At 39.3% G+C, this 15292-nt stretch overlaps 1 protein-coding gene across 4 annotated transcripts in view; it reads left to right on the plus strand.

The window, feature by feature from the left end:
* Positions 1 to 15292, plus strand: part of fstl5 (follistatin-like 5) — a 75486-nt gene that overhangs the window by 37960 nt on the left and 22234 nt on the right. For all 4 annotated transcript variants that reach the window (XM_049763497.1, XM_049763727.1, XM_049763651.1 and 1 more), the window contains 3 exons: positions 3618 to 3817; positions 5151 to 5271; positions 12096 to 12262. In XM_049763497.1, coding sequence (XP_049619454.1) covers positions 3618 to 3817; positions 5151 to 5271; positions 12096 to 12262 — 488 coding nt within the window. The remainder of the gene's footprint in view (positions 1 to 3617; positions 3818 to 5150; positions 5272 to 12095; positions 12263 to 15292) is intronic.

A 15292-nucleotide genomic window follows, 5' to 3' on the forward strand; every position in this document is an offset into this window, starting at 1 on the left:
ATATATATATTACATATATAATGTATTATATGTACCCATACACACAAAAATATCCACTGTATATCTCTAGCATACAATTTAATATATTTTTCGGGGGACTCAAAAAGATTTTGCAAAAATAAAGTTGGTTTTCCTTGAGAAAATAAGAATAAAACAATGCCACAAAAGAAACTTTTTGGGTGAGAAAAAAATTGTAGTCTTACGAGAATAAAGTTAATAAACCTTTAGAAAAGAATAAAACAATTAACACCTACTTATTTTGTGGATATGTGATGAGATGAGGAGACAAAGGCAAGTTGTGTCTACTCTCCACACAAAACAGAGTCTTTCTAAAGCGAGCAGCAACCTGCTCTCCTTAAACCTTTTCAGATTTATCATCCCTTTGAACCCACTCACAGGTGTTAAGGTCTCTGACTTGGGGTCACCACAGTACTTTAAACAAAAAGTGGTTGGACTGTAACATGAAAAAAAACAAAACTGTACTGTAATTTTAGAAAAGTTGACATTTTTTGGACATTTTTGACGTTGGTTTCCATGGCAACACATTTCGTACAGTTAAAAAGATGAAACAAGAAGCTTTGTCACGCGTGACTGTATTTACAATCACAGGGCGCAATCAATATAAATAAGGTTTTATGTGCGAATAAATGTGCTATTGCACTAAAGAACGCCGCTGGGAGTCGTAGAGCAGAGGCGTCTTCACAACCTTCACCTATTTTTGTCTGGGTGGATCATGCATATTAGCCATTTCCAGCTATCTCATTTTGTTTTGGCACTTACAATAAAAAGCCATCCATCTTTTTGATACAGCCGCTTTTTGACAAAACAGAAAATGTATCGCTTGGTTTCATTTCAAGTGCCTGTGAACCAGCTTTAATAAAGACATCACTTAAGCTGCATTACAGCTGCTGTCCAAGTCATATTCATTTGAGGAAACGTTTATGATTTTTAAGAGAGCAAATATTTGCTTAAGAAAATAACTTTTTTTTCCCAAGGGCAAGTCAATAACCGTACAAAGTTGCAATTGAATGAGAAGACTCATTTTTGAGAAAAGTGTTTTCCAAGAAAGATTTTAAAACCAAAAAAAAAGTAAAACGGGATTGAATTGCTTAATACATTTTGTGGCACTAAAGTTGTGAATCGAAATGTTAGCGTAGCAAAGAAAGTTTACCATTGAACTGAATAGAAATACAAATAATCTGTTCGACCCTCAGCACTAGGTATCTTATCTTTATCGGTTGTGTGATTATAAACAACATAGAAATAATTGAAAGCACGTTTAAAAAAAAAAAAAAAACTTGTTTTATAGCAAATTACTGCACATCGTTGCCTTTTTGATTCTACTGCTGTGTGTGTTCACCAAAATGGCCGCCATATTCAACAACGCATTGTAGGATGTGGCGGACATTTACAGGAAATTGGTCATCAGAAATTTTGTTCGTAAAGTGAACCGTTTGTCAACGCAGCTGTCCATCAGCCGAGTTTTCGCTGTAGACTTTGCGGAATACTGTTAGTGTGCAAACAATCGTGTTAATATCACTTGCATTAAGAGAAAGAAATGCATGTGATAGTGGCTAGTACGGTACCTCTGAGCCTGCGCGTGTGGTCGCGTGTGCGCCGCAACGTGACGGCCGTGACCTTCACGTTCCCGAGGGTCCGCCGACAGCCATTTATCTTTTATTCATTGTGCCATTTGCGAAGCGGGCGGCTTGTCTGATGCTGATGCTTGTCAAGAGATGTCACAACAGTCCTGTCATAGACGTGGCATCACCACACACTTTTTACTCCTTTCACAGCGCAAAGACTTGTGTCCAGTCAGAAACACAACGTGACGGCGTTCCGTACTATACTCATTACAAGAGAACATTACACAGGAGAAATCTCAACACGTGACTTGAAACATTGAACGTCTTCTTGAATACTTGTGGGTTAGATCTCTCAGTTCCTTCTTAATCTTATTAAAACTAAAGCAGCCGGGGCGATCCTCTTCTTGCTTGGCATTTGTGCCACATTATTCGTAGTTCAAATTAAAAATGTATTATTTATTATTTATGTTGTTTTTCCAATAACGCCTTGGGTGGTTGTTTTCAGTTGCAGCGACTTTATATACAGTAGTGTGAAAATTTGATATTTTTGTTTTTGCACACTTAAATATTTCCTACCATTAAACACATTTAATTATCAAAGACAGCACAAGCAAACAGATTGGAGTTTTTCAACAAAGGTTGCTCCTAAACCTAATAACTGGTTGGTTCACTCTCAGCAGCAAGTGAAATGTGAAAGTGAAATCAAGCTTTTTTAAGTGGCAATGAGTCTGTGGAGATCTTTTGTCCAGCTCTTCCTTGAAGATTTGCTTTAATTCCGCATCATCGGAACAAGGGTTTCTAGTAAGAATGGCCTTCAATAGTTTCTTTTCACTTGATAAATCAAATCAGAATATAAAACTGCATTTTACTTGGGTTATCTTTGTCTTTGTTACAACTTTCTGTCCTCTATACATTACAATATTTTTTATTTGAAATTACATTTTTGCTGTCCTTATTAAAGGGATCTCATTCAAGCTACTGAATATTTCAAATGCGGTTTACTTGCTCTTACAACTTTCATCTCATGACGAGTAAAAATAAAAGGTTGGCAGAAAGAAAAAAGCTCTCTAAGTACATATTCATGAAAAATCTCCCCAATGTTGGATTGAGGTGGTGACAGCAGCAGATGTCGCGGGAGATCTGACAGTGACTCTGCTCCGAGTTTGACTCACGACCTCCTTGTGGCCTCTTCGCATCAGTGATGTTAGAGCCTGTGATGGTGGCTTGCAAAAGGCAATTTCTGATCCTGTCGCTCGTCGACTATGGCGCTTCTGCCTCAACTTGCTACAGGGGATGTTGGGTTGTCACTAAAGCGGTGGCAATCAAAGAGTGTCATCGATTTGGCCAGTTTTTTAACAGTATTCATAAAACTCATCAAGGACCCGACCAAAAATTAAACAGGCAGTCGGCCATTTTTAAATACCCTTGACTTCTATGTTAGCATCTAATTATCACGACTCATCCCCGGTTGCTTTATTATGTCTGTTACCATGGTTTCTGTTCGCGTCGCCCCTCCCCTCCTGTGTTACCTCAATCAATGTAATCAATCTTGTATTTAAGTCCTATCTGCCCCTTACTTCCCTGTCGGATCGTTGATGTTCTTGTTTCTTTTGGTTCCTGTCTTTGCCAGTTCTGTTTTGGTTAGACAGTCTGTCGGTCGGTCCGTTAAGTTATGTCAGTTTGCCGGTTCTGTTAGTTTGTTCCCCTTATCCTCTCTCCCAACTACCTTTTCCTTTCAATAAACCCTGGTCCAAGCTGCGTTTGGTCGCCCTGCTCCATTCCGATCCATGACACTGATGCTAGCTGCCAAATAGTTAGCTTTGACCTTTGACAAGACTGAGTGAAGCTGTCTCATGCTAGCTGTGCAGTTTTAAATTACGTTTATAGTCGAGATAATTTGCGATAATATGACTTGTGACGTCCTCCTGAATGGTAAAGAGTGTTTCATTGTTTTTAAACGACTCGTATGAAACTGAGTGGACTGCTTCACCTTTCAGTCCTCAATTAAACGCCACCTTTTTTTTCTCCTAGGTGACAGCTGCAGACTGAGCGACTACCGGCGTCTCAAGGCCAAGGTCTTGGACGTGTACGACAAAAGACACGCCACGACAAAGGTGGCAAGTGGGAGCCGCAAGGACAACATGGCCGCCAGGAAGCAGCTGGTCGACGCAATGTTCAGAGGTTTCGACACAGACAGAAATGGGCAAATCTCAGCAAGCGAACTTTCACAGGTAAATGGAGAGCAGTCCATTAATTTTTAGTTAAAGATAACCACAGATTTTTTTTGTACCTGAACTCCTCATCTAGAATTTAGCCAATCACCAAATTTGAACTTGACATTGTTTGCCCAAGTCATAATTGAGTATTTTTGGAAAACAAGAAACATACAGTGAATTCAACCAACATGAAGAGCCCAGTTGCCTTGATTCAACCTTTGTAAATTAATTATTTTAATTAATTTAAATTCATTCTAGCACATTAGTGTTTTTTTTATTCTGTACATTAGTGTTTTATGGATATGGTGACAGTAAGTTAAAAATGACAGGAAATTATATTAGGTGGAGAAGATACTAAACACAGGTGAGACTGTGGAAGTTGTGACCTTTCATTAGAACTTCCAGGCATAACAATAATGTTAGTAGTATTTCTAAGAAAGTAAGAATTCAGAGAAAAAAGTTGTAATCTTACGGCACTAATGGTGTAATTAAAAGGTAAAAATGTATATATCTTAAAATAGGCGTCATAGTATGAGAATATGACTACTTATTTTTTGAGTCAGGGATTTTAAGTAATAAAAGCCATCATCTTACGAGTAAAGCATTGACAAACTATTTTTTTATGAAAAAAGTCATACTGTTGCAACAAAAATGTGACTCTCTTAACGTAGTAAAATCTTATGAGAATAAAGATGCTTTTTTTCCAATTTTATTGGAATTGATCCAGTTATTCAATTATATTTTATTAAATGCCTTCAGTCTTTAGGGAGTTTAGGGTAGGTTCACTGTGGTTAGCTTTGTTATCCATCAGAATGTCTCTTCAGATCTATTTTCAAGTATTCCCGCTGGAGTTCAGTGTCTTTCTTAGTAACCGTCTGCAGCCTTGACATCTCATTTTAATATTAACATATTTTTTACATGTTTTTACATTCTTGCCGTGCGTCTCTTGACAGCACGCAAGGAATGAAAGCTTGTTAAGGCAAAATATGTTGCAAAAGTTCGGCCTGTATTTTTTCAACATGACTTTGAAGACACCCTTCTCAAGCTTGCTTGATGCAATTTTTTTCCTCAATTTTAATTTGTCTTGAAAATGAGATTAATTAGTGAGACAGTGTTTGTAGACATCAGAGATTAACAGTGCTGAACAGATGTTAAGTCTCTGGGAGAAAATGCAATTAAAGTCACTGTAACTACCTTATTGGTTAGTCACAATGTCTGTTATTATGCTCATATAAGTAAGTGTTTTTTCATTTGGCAATGACAGAGGTTGTTGACGGAGTAGAAATAAAAAAATAAATGAAAAAAAAGAAAAGCACCGCCATCTTAACACCATCTTTCCTCTCTCAAGGTGACGAAGCACCAAGGTCTGCCTAAGGACGTTGGCGAGTGTACATTGTTGGATCTGCTCAAGTACAACGATGTGGACGATGACCAGCACCTCACCAGGGAAGAATTCTACACCACCTTCGGTAGGCTGGCCACGTTTCCTTGGATACCTTAACGATCCCCATTGGGAATAAAACCCTGATGTGTAAATAGCATCTTTATCTGATTGCGGCTGCTTGGAAAAAAATTACAAATACTGTAAAGGAATTTTGTACTTTTAAAAAAAATAGGGTGAGAAGCTCGGTTAGGGTGAGAAGCTCGGTCATCCGGGAGAGACTCAGAGTAGAGCCGCTGCTCATCCACGTTGAGAGGAGCCAGATGAGGTGGCTCGGGCATCTCATCAGGATGCCTCCTGGACGCCTCCCTGGGGAGGTGTTCCGGGCATGTCCCACCGGCAGGAGATCCCGTGGACAACCCAGGACGCGCTGGAGAGACTATATCTCTCAGCTGGCCTGGAAACGCTTTGGGATCCCCCGGGATGACCTGGGCGAAGTGGCTGGGGAAAGGAAAGTCTCAAAGTCCCTCCTAAAGCTGCTGCCCCCGGTTGATTAAAAATAAATAAAAGTAGTTTGCTAAAATTATTCAAAGAACGTACCGCGCGAGAGAAAGATTATATAAATGCTTTATAACACCACAGGTATGGTGGGATAAGTTAAGGAATAGTTTTATATTAACCTGGGTTTAGAAGCAATTACACTTGAGTTCTGTTGGCATCTTATTCTCTTTCCGTGCCGTATAACATCTAAACGCCAATTCAACACGTTTGCTTTGAACTCTGGCTCATGAGCCCGCTGACCTCAAAACCCTAATGAATTCACATTCAATTTGCATTCCTTAATATATTCTAGACCGAAACCTTTGAGTGTTCCATCTAAGACATAGTCAGGTTTTTGCCATGCTTGATTGGGAATAAATGGAAAAATCTGGACGAAAACAGTCCAATGTCTTTCTGTGTGTAAAGGGCCTTAGTTGCAACTTTACAAGTCTGTTAGTTCCTCACATGGTTACATCAAAGTATATTGAATCTGTCCAGTGGGGCAGGCAGATGAAGGCTGAACAAGTTTGACGGCTTAGCATTTGCCAAAAAGAAAGCAGGTCACACAATAACAAGTCGTTTAGGGCGACACAGGTGCTTGGCGAAGGCAAACACGCGTGCACTACTTTTCCATCCCCTTTGTTCCCCCTCCACCTCTTCACCATCATCATGGCTTTCATGACTCCCTGTTCCATCTGACATTTTGCAGCCTGCCTTGATATCTTTTGACGGGATCTGACATTTGGCTGGCGTGACACATTTAGTGGCAGGGGGCGGCAGAATCCCCTGCCGCCGCCTTCATCTTATCAGCCAATACAAAGTTGTGAGCCAGTGTGTGTGCATGTGTATGTGTGTATATGAAAAGCTCTTCAGGACCAAACTGCAAACAATGTGAACTCAACTGTGTTGCCTTGAAGAAGCACTTGTTTGGCTGAAACTCACAAGACGAAATTATTGGCCTTCCCTTGAATACGTCAATATGTTGCCAGGTGCATCAACTTATTTTACGCACGCACATACACACACACACACATGCATTTTAACCCTAACCCAGTGATTCAGCATGGAGGGCACAAAGGCAATCCAGCAATTTCTCATGTCTGGCTGTTGTACGCGTAACTGAGGTGGGACGGCACCTGTGAGAAATGAAAGGTTAACCATCGTCAGGACTCTGCAAAGTTAATTTCAACATTTTGACATGATAACGACACCTGTCGGGGGCGCTCCCTTAACAGCACACCTTTAGTAGCGTCCATTTATTATTCAAAGCAACGCCAGAATAAATTTACATGGAGAAAACCACCAGGCACACACATCATATTTTAATAAATGACATCAATGTTGCTGCTTGAATAATATGCGGAGTCATGGCTCACTGATTTGTGGATAAGAAATTATGTCCCACGACCCAACACTGCATTTCAAATGGAATACACCAGATCGTTTCAAACCTCGGTTACGGTTCCAAAGTCAGAATTCAAGGCACTGATAAAGTTAGGATGCAAGGTTTGGGATTCAAATTAGGATTTTAAGACAGGGTGGAGGATTCAAAATTGGGTTTAAAATCGGTGTTAATATTTCAAGCCTGGGTAGGGGTTTCAAAGTAGGGTTTCAAACACATTTTAGGATTTCAAATAGAGTAGGGCTTCAAAATAGGGTTGCAGTTTGTAGTCATGGAAATGTTTTCAAACCAATGTTAAGGTTTCAAGGTATTGTTTCAAGGATGGTTTATGGTTTCAAGAGTTTCAAGATAGGATTTCTAGCCTGCCACCTTGTTTTAAGTAAGCGTTAACACTTCAAGTCAGGGCTTCAAGCCAAAGGTAGGGTTTCAAGTGTTAAAGTTACCAGCAAGTGTTAAGATTTCATGGCAAGGTTTGGGTTTCAAACTGAGTTAGGGTTTCAAAGTATAGTTTATGACAGGCTCGGAGTTTTGAAGTTCGGCTCCTGTCGTGGCTAGGATTTCAAAAAACGATTTCAATCCATAGCTTGAGTTTAAAAAAAAAAGCATTTCAAGCGCTTGCAGCATTTCAAGACAGAGGATTCAAAATTCAATGGCTTTATTGTGTTCAATTAAGGTGCTTGGACAGGGTTGGTGTTTCAAAATTTTGGTGTGTGAAAAGTGATATGTAACCGCTTCTCTCTCTATAAAATGCCATCAAGCCTTTTAGCACATCATATTATGTCTTCTGTACATAATGCACCTTTTAAATGTAGTGGCTGAGATAGCAGTGTAAAATTGAGTCCAATTATAAATCTTGAGGGAATACTCGGAAAAAAATCAGAGCGGCACCATGCAGCTGTTTTCCATTCAGCAAGGTTTTATTTATTATTGTAAGTGGACATTAGTATGCTTGTAGTGTTTGCGGGAGGAGGGAAAAATTAGTCACTAAGCGACCTTGTGCATTTAAATGCACGCTTCCTTTGAACGAGTTGATATTTTGTTGATTTAAGAGTTGTGTGTTCTTCAAATATGAAAGTCTGACAACACCGTATGCGTGTCGGGGCTGATGAGTCAGAGAAATAAGAAGAAACAATTTCATTTATATTTTTTTGGTTTCTCATGGATCCGATTTGTCGGCTACACGTAGGATAAGGGATCGAATACTCCCCTGGGTCAAGTTTCAGCTACCATAAATAAATTGTAGTCAATGATGACTCATGTCAAATGGGATGTGCGGCCAGTTTTGAACATTCACAAGTTGGCTCACTTCCTAATGTAAAACAAAACAAAAAAATATTAATGGCTTAGTCACCTGTGTCATCAAGCCACCATCTTTTCATCAGCAAAACAAAAACAAGTATCAAAGGCAGACTTTTGTAGCCAATGAAGAATGTCTGCTTTCATTTGAAGTGTCCTTTTGTCTATTAAAGCAGCTCGGAGCAGGGGACAAAACGTGGAAGCGAGACGGCGTCAACATGTGGGCAAGTGTTGCTTTCTTTATTTGGACGCGGGACTCCACATCAAAGCCCAAAATACAAGAAGGGAAGACAAAAGGGAGCGCTTGTGTTTCCAACTAGTTTCTGTCTTTGTCAGAGATGTGGCATCAAAAACAGAAACTCATCCTTTTTCTTCTTCTGGGAAACGAGGAGCTCTCTCGAATCAACTGAGCCGTCCAAGATCACAGAAACCTTCCCTTTTCTGATCTTGGCGTCTTTTTTCCCAATCCCCGCCTGCGTGCGGAAAAGGGCTTTTATCTGCACTCCGAGGCGTCGAAGTGCAAGCGTTGGTGGGTAGCTTCAGTTGTTGATGGACCTGCCTGTGAAAGCCACGAGGCAACGAAGGAGAGCGACGGGCTAAGAGCAAGAGCTGAGTTAAGCGACCGACCTGTAATTTGTCTTCATGCGGTGACCCTCGCGGCAATTTTAAATGCGGCCGTATCTCTCCGTCCCGCTCCTTAATTGCTTATTACAGGTTCGTCGTACAAGGTTGATCCTTCCCCGGGGAGGTCAAGTCATTCCAGCCTGGAAATCCTACAGGGGGGCCAATTACTCTTTTAATAAATATCAAATGAAAAATTCTGCACTTGTTTGATTCACATTCCAAAGGCTCATATTCAGTCGAGCTTCAAATAGTCACAGATTTTGTCTTTTTGGAAGCGATATGCAACAAGCTAGTTTTGTTCACAGGCCAAAGGAATAAAAGTACATTCTTATGGCATCTTGGGACCCAGGAACTATTTCCGAGCAAGTTGAGGAGCTTCATTCTGACAAAAGTTGTCCTTTTGTGGCAAAACACACACCAATATTCCTGTTGGAAATTCTCTCCGAATAATGACGCTCAACCCAAATGCCATGGGAAATAAAAAAATAAAATCTTATGATAAACATTTTCACACAAGACATATGGCTAGAGCACGAGATGCTAACACTTCCTGTCTTATATGTTCCGTAGGGAAAACTCAGTCAGAAAAAATAATCCCCCCCCAGAAGTTTACCAGGCACTCTTCCTCTGGGGATCAGCTGCAAATGGAGTTTGTAGCTTGTCGCGCATCCCGGCGGCATTACTCGACAAGATTGAACGGTTAGAGGACGACATTATGGGAATGAGATTTCGGATCAGCTGATCCACCAGCCAGCAGCTGGACGAGTCTAACTTTGTCGGGTTTCACTGTCCACAAGGGGAAGAGGCAGAGAATACATTGGCCCTAGCTCATCAAACGACAGATCCAATTTCGTTGCGTATTTACCTTCCACATCTGGAGAATGTCGGATGAGTTTTACTTTCCCAGGACACTGTGAAGGGGGAAAAAGTGACCCAAGTTTCAAATTCAGGGTTTTCAGTACCAACTTTGGACCTGTGTTCTGATTAGGTAATTGGCAGAAAGGATGTACAGACCAAACAATGGCTAAGCAATTTAAATTGGGATTTTCTTACAAAATTACAGTAATCCTCCATGAAGGAGTGAGGACAGCAGCGAATAGTAAAAAGCTGCACGTAATTAACCCTGCCAAAAGATGTTTATAATTGCCTGTATTATTAGTTTTACTCCACCAGAAACCATAATCCCCAAAACACTTGAGTATCATTCAACCTTATCTTACATTTCCCTTGAAAATTAATCAAATATACTTAAAGATGATTTGACTTTGAAAAAAATTACGTGTTCATGCAGCAAACACTCACTGTGACTTCCATCAGCGATCCAGGTTTATGTGATTTACAAATATTGTCTCTGTCGCAATGTGTCACTTCAGCATATTTCCTTGACACCAATGTACTTCTTTTGTATTAGGTCGGGTGTTAACTTATTCAACGTATTCAGCGAGTGACTGCCGATAAGTTCCGTAAGAAAACAAATTTGCAATCAGAAGTTGAATTCATAGATATTGAGTGTGGTCAGAAAAAAGAACGGTGACTATTATTCCTGGAAAAAAAAAGCCTTTAATCTCATAATGCCAGTTTTTCACTTTTAAATACATTCCCATAAAATTCTGACTGTTACCTATGAAAATAAAAAGACATCTTTATCACAACTATTTTTGGAGCTTTAGCAAAAATATGACATTTTTGTTGCTGAATTTGAACTTTTTTTCTTATGATATTCCAACTGTTGTCAATACCATATCATAATCGTATAACTTTTTAGTTCCTCTATAAATAGTATTTCTCAAAATAATACCACTTTGTTTTACCGATTATTACATTTACCGTAAAATATTTTGTAAAATATAATGAACATCAAAATTAACCAAATCATCTAATATTACTGTAGTACTGAGTGTGTATTTTCTATTAAAGTTTTGTATGCATATATATTGTATATAGATTGTAAACGCAAAATGTAAAATTATAATAAAATAGTAATATTAGGAACGAGAGCAAAACTCCATCGCTGGTATTGCATCACGAGGATATTAATTTTTAAATCATTACGGCTGTACATAAAACACAACAACGAGGTGATGGAGGTTTGGACCACTGGGCGTTGTTAATCCCCTGATTTCGCTGCGATCCCGACGGCGCTTTAGTCGGCCAAGTGAGAGATTACCAGTCTTAGCTGTGAGCCTCGCCATTCTCTCCGCCCTCTGCTCCCATTGGTCAGTTGGGCTCTTGCAGGTCGGTCGAGGTCGCCAAGACATGGAAGGTTAAGACGGAAATACGCGGGCGGGGTCTTTGGGTTTGGATTTTACACCTTCAGGAGCACAACTAATGGAGTCTGTTTTGGAGTGAAAGCTTAAAGAAGGCTTTCCTTCAGACACGGGGTTGCGTAACACAACTCAGTGACTTGATGCAATTGCTGGAATAAATGGTTTGGCAGAAGTGTTTGAATTTTTCTTGTAAATGTGCAAGTTTTGACACGTAAGTTATACAGCTGAGATACTAAAAATGTAAACGTAATGCAGCTAACCCCAAAGACACGCTTAGGCTCTGGATTTTCTAAATTACGAGTAGTTAATTAGGGTTTAGTTTGTTTAAGGTGGTTGGTTAGGTTTGTGGCTCCAGTTACCTTCAAGTCCAATTTGTAGCCCAAAAAAAATGATTTGTGAGGGAGTGTGTTTGCAAATGGTCGATATTCTTCAATTGCTTAGAGATAATTGTCCCGTGTCTTAGCAAGAACACTATTCATTAAGCATGATTGAAACCAAGATTAGCCTTGGTCCAAGTACACCTTTCTAACAATTCCCTTCTTCATTTATTCAGATTTTTAAATGATTAAACTCCTCTTCCTCATTAAACCCCTAAACCAACATTGTTATTCCAGATCAGACTCTGTAGCACATTAGCAACTAACCTTGTGTTCATTTATAATCACATTGTTTTATTCTCTCAGCATGGACTGACACTGCAGGTTCGTTCCTATTCTGATTTCGTGTCTGTTTTGACTGAAACCCCCAAAACACAAGTTGGCTTTCATGTCTCTGTGCCAACAGATGTGTACCTGTTGGATCTGCCGGAGAACCAGAGGGTGACGGTGAAGACCGTGACAGTGGGGCAAAGCGTCGTGCTGATCTGTGCCATCACTGGCCAGCGCCGCCCGCCCATCCTGTGGAAGAGGCACAATCAGTATCTCAACGCCTTGAACCTCGACGACATCAATGTAAGTATGACAACAAGAAGATAAATGGCCAGTTTTATAGTTAATGTAGAGACGTACCAGAGATGTACTGAGACTCATTTTCACACTGCGATTATTCGTCATGAGCCAAATTGTAATCTGGAGCCTATCGCAGCTGACATTGGGCGAAAGGGAAACTACACCCTGAATTGGTCGCCAGTCAGTCACAGGGCATTACATAGAGACAAACAAGCAAACATATCCACATGCACACTGAGCGGGGATCAATTCCACGCTGTCCGCGCACAAGACAATCGTGGAATAACTGGAAATTTCTGTCTTTCTCAAAAATGCAGAATTAGGATTTTTTTTTTCCTTCGTGATTTTAACCCCTGTTACGAGTTTTGAAATATAACTGTTTAGATATAACATTAGAAATTTAGACTTTAATTGTAATAATCTGATTTTTTTGTTCTTGGTTTGTTGGGTGTGCATTTAGCGTGTGTGACTTTTGGCACTTTGCATTGAGACACAGAGACTGACGATAATTCAGCACGTCAGCTGCTCGTGTCGTGCTCTGAGATGACTGCGGGAGATGGCAGGGGGGATTTGTGAAGTGAAATGAAGGGACTTCAAAACAGTTTTGGCATTTATTATTTTATGAGAAAATATAGCTTTTTAGTTTTCGTAAAAAATTTGAATATTTTTGCACAATTATGATTTTAGTTTTGAGAGCTTAAAATGCGACTTTTGGTGTTGAAAACATTCTTACACAATTACAATTTTATTCTTGCTTGGAGTTTTGAAGTGTTAATATTACTTTTAGATTCTGACAATATGGTAATATGCCAATTTTCCCCCAAAAATAAAGTAAAAAGAAAGAATAAAAAGTTTGTTTTAGTTAGATTAGCCCCTCCAAATAAAAAAGGGAAAAATAGTATTTTGGTGCACTTCGGCCTTCTGAACTTCTTCATGACCTTTGTAGGGATAATGTTCAACTTTTACTCTCTCAATATTTTTCATCTTCTGGACAAAATACGACAATACTTTTTTTTCACCAAAAATACAATGGTCTACATTGATTATAGACATGTTTGAGACTTTTTAAATTCACTTACTAAAGAAAGAATACAAATATCGTGAAAATGTAAGTAAATACATTTTGTTTTCTTTTGCTCAATTAGAATCTAATTGTTTACAATTTAAAAACTACACAATTGACTTTTTACTCTAAAAATCACTATTCTACACGATTATGGTTTTATTCTAAATTGGATTTTGGGAAATGTGTTAAGATTACTGAAATAATTTACATGTTTGTATTGTTTCATAGTTGTGGGTACTTTGTGTGACTTTTAGTGCTTTGCTTTGCGATTTGGACAACAATCCAGCATATCTTTTGCTCTTGTGCCGCTCTGAGATATGCTGGGAAGGACGACAGGGGGATTTCAGGGACGGGAAAAGAAAATGAAGGTTGATACCAAGGGGGTTTCAAAACAACTACACTATGTTGGACTTTGTGTGTGTGTGTGTGCCTCAGTGAGCTCAGTGTGGGGGAGATACCAGATAAGACCACCTCACTTTTTTTTTTTTTTTTACATTTCTACTGTGTGCGTGTGTATGTGTGATGCATAATAAAGTCAACAGCGTTGCAGTAGATAAAGGGAGCCCCAGTGAAGCCAGCGTTGTAAAACATTAAATCTTGATGACCCTTCAAATGAGCCGCCCAGCTGTCCGCAGTCATCCTCCGACACTCCGGGAAGCAGTGTGACGCATTTAAACACTCAATTTCCACACGTTATATAACGCTTTGAGAATTTTATGGTGAGGAAAATGAAAAAAAAGAGAAAGCTCAAGATGTAACAAAAAGGGAGACGTCAAGATAGATTATTTCTTCAGACTGCTCTGAAGGATTTACGTGAGTGGAGAAAGTAAGAAGGTACGAGGGGTTCTCTGAGGCTGCTAAACTTGGAAAATAAATGCTTTGTGTCTGAGTCGCGGCTGCTAAATGAAAATATGTGACAGGTCCTATGCGGCTATTTGTATTGGAAGTGCGAGCTAATGCATCCAAATTAGATTTAAAGGGGCTTTATTATGGAAAATGGACTTTTTAATACAAATAGTTGGGTTCCCTGCCCACCCATCAAGTGTGAAATTACACAAGCAGGTAAAACTTTTCTTAGTTGCCGAATACTGAAAAGGTGAATTTGACACAATTGTGACATCACAATTTATGTCATAAGTAGTGCCCCCACAACTGAGATTTTCCACCAATGACTGGCCAGTTAGGGTCTGCCAACATCAGCTGTTTTCAAGCAATGACACACAAGCACTATCATATCAAAGCTAAACGTTAAGCAGAGCTGTAGCGTTGTTGGATGCACAGATAAGCCTGATAAGCAACCTGTTTTGTTTGTATGCTACATGCGCCACATGCACTGATTGACTGCAATCTTTGGAGCCTCTCGCCGTTGTGAAAATGTATGCCATAAGCCACATTTTCACAAAATTCTATGCCACATTGCTGGCTGTTGCGTCATCACTCAAAGCCCGTCAGCCCAGCGGAGCTGTGCTGATTGTTGCAGACTCGAGCATATTTGCGGACAAAATTTCTCTGGTAGATCGATTGTTACGGATTGAATGGGATCGGTGGAATAAAATATATATTTGTTTTAAATCAACAAAAAAAAAACACGATGAGGTCACATTGTGGAGTGATTGGATGTTAAAGTTAGGTGAAAAAAATACAAGAACAGGCTGCTACATACCTGATGAAGCAACATGTGGTTCATTGGCCAATGTTCGTTTTGTTTATTTACTGTGAACAGTCGCGTGTACTTTTTTTCCATGTATTTAAAAATATTAAAAATATTTGCCATATATTGTTCCAATATCGGTATTTTTAATATACTATTAAAGCAACATTTAAGAAATATATTATTTATTATTCTTTTAAAATTTATTGTATAATGTAATTTATATGTGTATATATTATACACATACTATATACGTAATTTATTTTTTCTGTGTAACATTTTTGCCATCATATTTTTGCGTTTCCCCGCCCAGTTT

Source organism: Syngnathus scovelli, chromosome 1, assembly GCF_024217435.2.
Source record: "Syngnathus scovelli strain Florida chromosome 1, RoL_Ssco_1.2, whole genome shotgun sequence".
Taxonomy (NCBI): Eukaryota; Metazoa; Chordata; class Actinopteri; order Syngnathiformes; family Syngnathidae; genus Syngnathus; species Syngnathus scovelli.